Source organism: Borostomias antarcticus, assembly GCF_949987555.1.
Source record: "Borostomias antarcticus genome assembly, chromosome: 2".
Taxonomy (NCBI): Eukaryota; Metazoa; Chordata; class Actinopteri; order Stomiiformes; family Stomiidae; genus Borostomias; species Borostomias antarcticus.
In genome coordinates this window covers 5,269,974-5,275,464 of record NC_140235.1, presented here as the reverse complement: position 1 = coordinate 5,275,464, position 5,491 = coordinate 5,269,974, and the positions used below count along the sequence as shown (strand labels likewise).

The 5,491-nt window shown below is 53.5% G+C and overlaps 1 protein-coding gene across 1 annotated transcript in view; it reads right to left on the bottom strand.

The window, feature by feature from the left end:
- slc8a1b (solute carrier family 8 member 1b) overlaps positions 1 to 4,954 on the bottom strand; it is a gene marked incomplete at both ends in the record, with an annotated part of 50,983 nt that extends 46,029 nt beyond the window's left edge. Inside the window, 3 exons of the mRNA XM_084449212.1 lie at positions 2,808 to 3,574; positions 3,685 to 4,278; positions 4,484 to 4,954. Coding sequence (XP_084305338.1) covers positions 2,808 to 3,574; positions 3,685 to 4,278; positions 4,484 to 4,954 — 1,832 coding nt within the window. The remainder of the gene's footprint in view (positions 1 to 2,807; positions 3,575 to 3,684; positions 4,279 to 4,483) is intronic.
- Positions 4,955 to 5,491: the final 537 nt, after the last annotated feature.

Below are 5,491 nucleotides of genomic sequence, written 5' to 3'. Positions count from 1 at the left end.
TGTCACCTCCTCTACGACCACGGGTGTGTGTGTATGTGTGTGTGTGTGTGTGTGTGTGTGTGTGTGTGTGTGTGTGTGTGTGTGTGTGTGTGTGAGTGTGTGTTAGTATGGTAAAGGTTAGGAGTGGGAAAAAAGTCTAAAAAGTCTGTAGGATCAAGTCTAAAGTGACAATACACACACACACGCCATATGGAGTAATATGAACACATAGTGGAGATCTGGAGGGAGGTCTCACAGGCCAGGTGGGGTCAGGATCAGACCAGGGCTCCTATTCTAATTCTCATTGAGACAGATGAGACTTTTGGGACTGGGGGGGGGGGGGGGGCTGAGGACCGTTTGTCTGGCTGGCGGGGCTGTTTGGATGTTTTTCCGTTCGAGTCTCCCCTGCCGACGGCAGTTCATACGTGACTCGTCGACATATTGACTGTCCCCCGCTGCGTTGCTATTAATGTGAGGTGGCGCGCTCAGGGGCTCAAAACTCAATCACCCAGAATGTCATCAAGGAGTGGGGGGAGGGGGGGGGGGGGCAGGAGAGATCTAGCCTACAATTCCTCATTTCATTTCCTTTCCATTCCACTTAACCTTTATTCCCCCGGAAGAGGAGAGGAGAGGAGGGTAAGGGAGAGGAGAGGAGAGGAGAGGAGAGGAGAGGAGAGGAGAGGAGAGGAGAGGAGAGGAGAGGAGAGGAGAGGAGAGGAGAGGAGAGGAGAGGAGAGGAAGGGGGAGGGGAGGGGAGGGGAGGAGAGGAGAGGAGAGGAGAGGAGAGGAGAGGAGAGGAGAGGAGAGGAGAGGAGAGGAGAGGAGAGGAGAGGAGGAGAGAGGAGAGGAGGAGAGAAGAGGGGAGAGGAGCCGAAAGGAGGGGAGGAGGGGAGCGGAGACGGGAGTGGAGGGGAGAGGGGAGGAGAGATGGGAGGAGAGGGGAGCAGAGAGAGGAAAGAGGAGACGAGAGGAGAGGAGAGGGAAGGACAGGTGAGAGGAGAGGGGAGATGAGGGGAGAGGAGGAGAGAACTCAGGAGAGAACAACTTGTTTCTGTGACAGAGCAGCAGAACTAGCTGCAGAATGAGGGTACAGGACGCCCCGGGCACCTCTCCTCAATTTAGATCCTCTACTTTGTGATCCATTTTTCCATAGTTAAAAAATATCTCTCTCTGCCTCTCTCTCTCTCTCCAGGGAGCTGGAGGGCTCGTTGGAGGTTGTTTAACTATGTGCTGGAAGGAGACATTTTTGCTCATCCTACTCTGAGAATGAAATGTAAATTTCTCTCCAAAGTTGGTGGCATTACAGCATTCTCCCATTATTTCCATAGCAGAACTCGTGAACCGAGACTAAATTTGTTCTCCGAGACTAAATGTGTTCTCTAAGTTGAGGTATGTCATTCACAGTGCATGGGGGATGATTTGCTGAAAACTAATTGGGTGTGAAATCAAAACAACGAAGAAAAAAAAGGAAACATGATAGCCCACTTGCAAAGATAGTGATCAGGTTTCATCAGGTGAAATTCAAATATTGAAAATGCCAATTCCAGTTGAAAACCGGAGTTCAGTAGTCCAATCACAGGGCTCCTCACTGCACGGATCGGTGGCTCTTATGGCACAGAGGAAGGAGGAGAGAGAGGGAGGGAGGAGGGGCTGAGAGGGGGGGGGATGTAGTGCCCCCCCCCCTTCTTGCCCTGTGACACTCCATCATTTCATTTGGACAAGCGTTATTAAAATCCACTTAGCAGCGCAGTGAGAGCTACGCTATGGAAACTATGCAATAGGCCTCGGACAGCTCAACCTAAACATCTGCTTTGAATCTGTTTAAAAACAGGGCATTTTCATTCATCTGTCCGAGAGGGAGGGAGGTAGAGAGAGAGAGAGAGAGAGAGAGAGAGAGAGAGAGAGAGAGAGAGAGAGAGACTGTTCTCACTTAAGAGGGAAGCTGTTCTTTTTAGAGCACATTACCAAAACAACCTCTGATGTATGGGACTGTAATACACCTGACCCACTAGCTAGCTGTGTATCATGTAATCCTGTCAAAGAGGATCTAACACACACACACGCACGCGCGCACACACACACACACACACACACACACACAACCCATGGTCAAAATCTTCCAGTATGAGTCAAAAGCCTTTAAATGCCTGAATCACTCACAGCCTCAACATGTCAAAACACCGGCATTATTAAGAGACACAACAACAGAAATACAGCAGTTAAGAAATGAATGAATGAATGAATGAATGAATGAATGAATGAATGAATGAATGAATGAATGAATGAATGAATGAATGAATGAATGAATGAATGAACGAACGAGCGAGCGCGTGAACGAGTGGAAGAAGCAGCAGAGCAGAAACAAAGAGATCTGGTGCCGTCGTATCCTCGCGGCAGACGGGCAGTCCGCTGCACCGCCACCACGATGTCCCACACACACACACACACACACTCAACATCCACATCATCAATCAACATGGTATAAGGTAATGAATGCATTCACAAATGACAAACAATAACAACAACAATCTGGCACAGGTGCCCATGCATGCTGACTTTCTCAGAGGAGAACAGGGAGGAGACTCTACACTGCATGTTATTTAATATCATAAGACAAGGGTTTTACATCATTAGAATATAGATGAGATAATTTACACCTCACCATGCTTGGCGGGATATTTACTGTACATGCGCATATTCAGATTGATGTTTTTTAATGGATAACAGGATGCTAACTTCTGTATGCAGCGCAGAGTCGGCCTTCAAGCATTCCTACATGAGACTCTACTGTAAATGTATCTAATAATGAAGATGGAAGTAGAACTTACAAGATCTCATCGTTCTGGAACTCCAGGACGCCGTGACTGTCTTCGAAGTCCTCGCCGCCGCCGTGCGCCGTGCCCTCCACGGTCTTGTAGGGCAGCATGACCACGCCCCTGGCGCCCGACGTGCGCAGGACCTTCACCTCCATGGTGCCCACGCTCTCGCTCACGTGCGACACCGGCTCCTCGAACGTGAAGATGCCGGCGTGGTCGTCGTCGAAGATGGTGACGGTGGCCGTGGAGGGCAGGCCCAGGCACGCCACCGCCTCCACGTGATTGGCCGACTCGGGGGCGTCGTCCTCGGCGCCGCTCTCCCCGGAGCCGGCCAGCACCTTGACGTTGCTCAGGTGGATCAGGAAGTTCTCGTCCTCCTCGAAGATGTCGTCGTCGATGATGCCCACGCGGATCTCCTTCAGCGTCTCGCCGGCCTTGAAGACCACCGTGCCCTCGGTGAACTCGTAGTCCGAGCCCGCGTTGGCCGTGCCGTCCTCCGTGCGGAAGTCCACCGACACGGCTTTGGCGAGGTCTCCGCCGCGGCGCACCACGGTCAGCGCCACCGTGCCGCAGTTCTCCAGGCACTGGTAGGAGCCGGGGTCGAAGTAGATCTTGGACACGGGGTCGCCTTCGGCGGCGTCCGTGCGGACCTCGTGCATGCTGACCGCCTTCCTCGCCTGGTCGGCCGCGTGCTTCTTCAGGATGTTCCCCGCCCCCGTCATCAGCCGGGTCGCCTGGCAACGGTAGAAAGCCCGGCTCTTCTGCTGCTGACTCAGCACCTGGGAGGAAGGTTTATTACACGATTAATACGGGGCGAATAATCGCTAATAAACAGCGGACGGAGCGATCGGCGGACGAACAAAAAAAACGAACGACCCCGAACCCTGACCTGGTAGTTGGCCAGCTCGATCAGCTGCTCCATCTCCTTGTCGGGGTGCTTCTGCTTCAGCTCCTTCAAGATCTTGGCCATGTCCCTCCTGGTCTCTTCCTCATCCAGGTCCTTCTCGTCCAGGTCCAGGCCCAGCGAGCCGTCCAGGAAGTCAGCGGCGTGCGAGTTCAGCATCTTCCCGTCCATCTCGATGTCCACCTTGGAGGGCAGCGGGCGGTCGCCCTCCGTCTCGATGATCATGCCGCGCTGCTTGCCGGTGCGGTAGCGCTTGTACACGTACTTGTAGAAGAGCAGGCGGCGGTCGGCCACCCAGGCGAACAAGACGCAGATGGGGAAGAAGAAGAGCGTGAGGAGCCCCTCCCACACCTGGACCACGCCGGGCGAGATGACGGCCAGGATCAGGTAGAGCCAGATGTAGGCGAAGATGCTCCAGGTCGCCGTGACGAAGAAGACGCGCAGGTGCTTGACCTTGCGGTGCTCGCCGTCGGGCACCACGTACACGCAGAGGCCGATGATGACGAACATGTTGAAGGCGGCACTGCCCACGATGGTGCTGGGGCCCAGGGTGCCCGCCTCGAACCCGTGGCCGCACACCTGGGGGGGGGAGAGAGAGAGAGAGAGAGAGAGAGAGAGAGAGAGAGAGGGAAGAGATTTGGTGTGAGTGTGTGTGTGCGTGTACAGTACAAGTACGTGTGTATGAGCAGGTGAGTCGGGTGTGTGCGTCTGTGTGTGTGTGTGTGTGTGTGTGTGTGCGTCTGTGTGTGTGTGTGTGTGTGTGTGTGTGTGTGTGTGTGCGTACCTCTATAACAGACAGCAGGATCTCCGGCGCGGACGACCCCAGGGCCATGAGGGTGAGGTTGGACACCGTCTCGTTCCAGATGCGCACCGTGGTGGTGGTCGTCTCCCCGTTGGGCTTCTTGATGGTGATCTCCTTCTCCTGGGACGTGATCACCTCGATGGACGCCATGAAGCGGTCGGCGATGATCGACACGCCCAGGAACATGTAGACCAAGGCCACGAAGTAGACGGTGGCACGTGCCACCTTGTCCCCGAAGGACGGGTTCTGGGGCTCCCAGATGGGCAGGATCACCCCTTTGGCGCAGGGCTCGGCATCGCTGCACGACTTGTTGGCCTTGGGGACGGCGGACACGGACTGGTCGGCGCCGAGCTCCGGGGGGGCGCCGCCCGCCGCCAGGTGGACTCTGAGGAAGAGGATCGCCATGACTACCGCCAGCCGGAGGCCGAGGGACAGGACGGAGGAGCGGCCCATGACTATTCTGGGATGTCTGGGATGTCGGCGGATTCCTTACTGGGTCTCCTAAACCAATCAAGAAGGTTGGGGGAGGGGTGAATGGGTGATTGACTTGAGGATTTTGATGATGCAACAAACACACCTTGCTGGCCCAGTGAATACAATATTTGTTATGCAATAAATTAGGCTATACAAATTCCATGTTGGTTATTTACAATTTTCCCTCGGCCATAAATAATCTATCTATCTTTCTATCTTTCTATCTATCTATCTATCTATCTATCTATCTATCTATCTATCTATCTATCTATCTATCTATCATTGGTGCATAGAAGATGTGGTGAATAGAAGAGCAGACTGATGAAGGCTTCCTGGCGGACAGCTGGTTTTTAATTGATTCTCTGCAGGGGTTGTGACGTGTGGCATGCGCTCGCGTGAGAACGTCATGCTAAAACGTCTGGGTCACGTCATATATTTCATGGTCGGTAGATTATCATCCTGAATCAGTTGCACTGTTCTATAACCATTCGTAATATGTGGTCACATCGTTCTCCA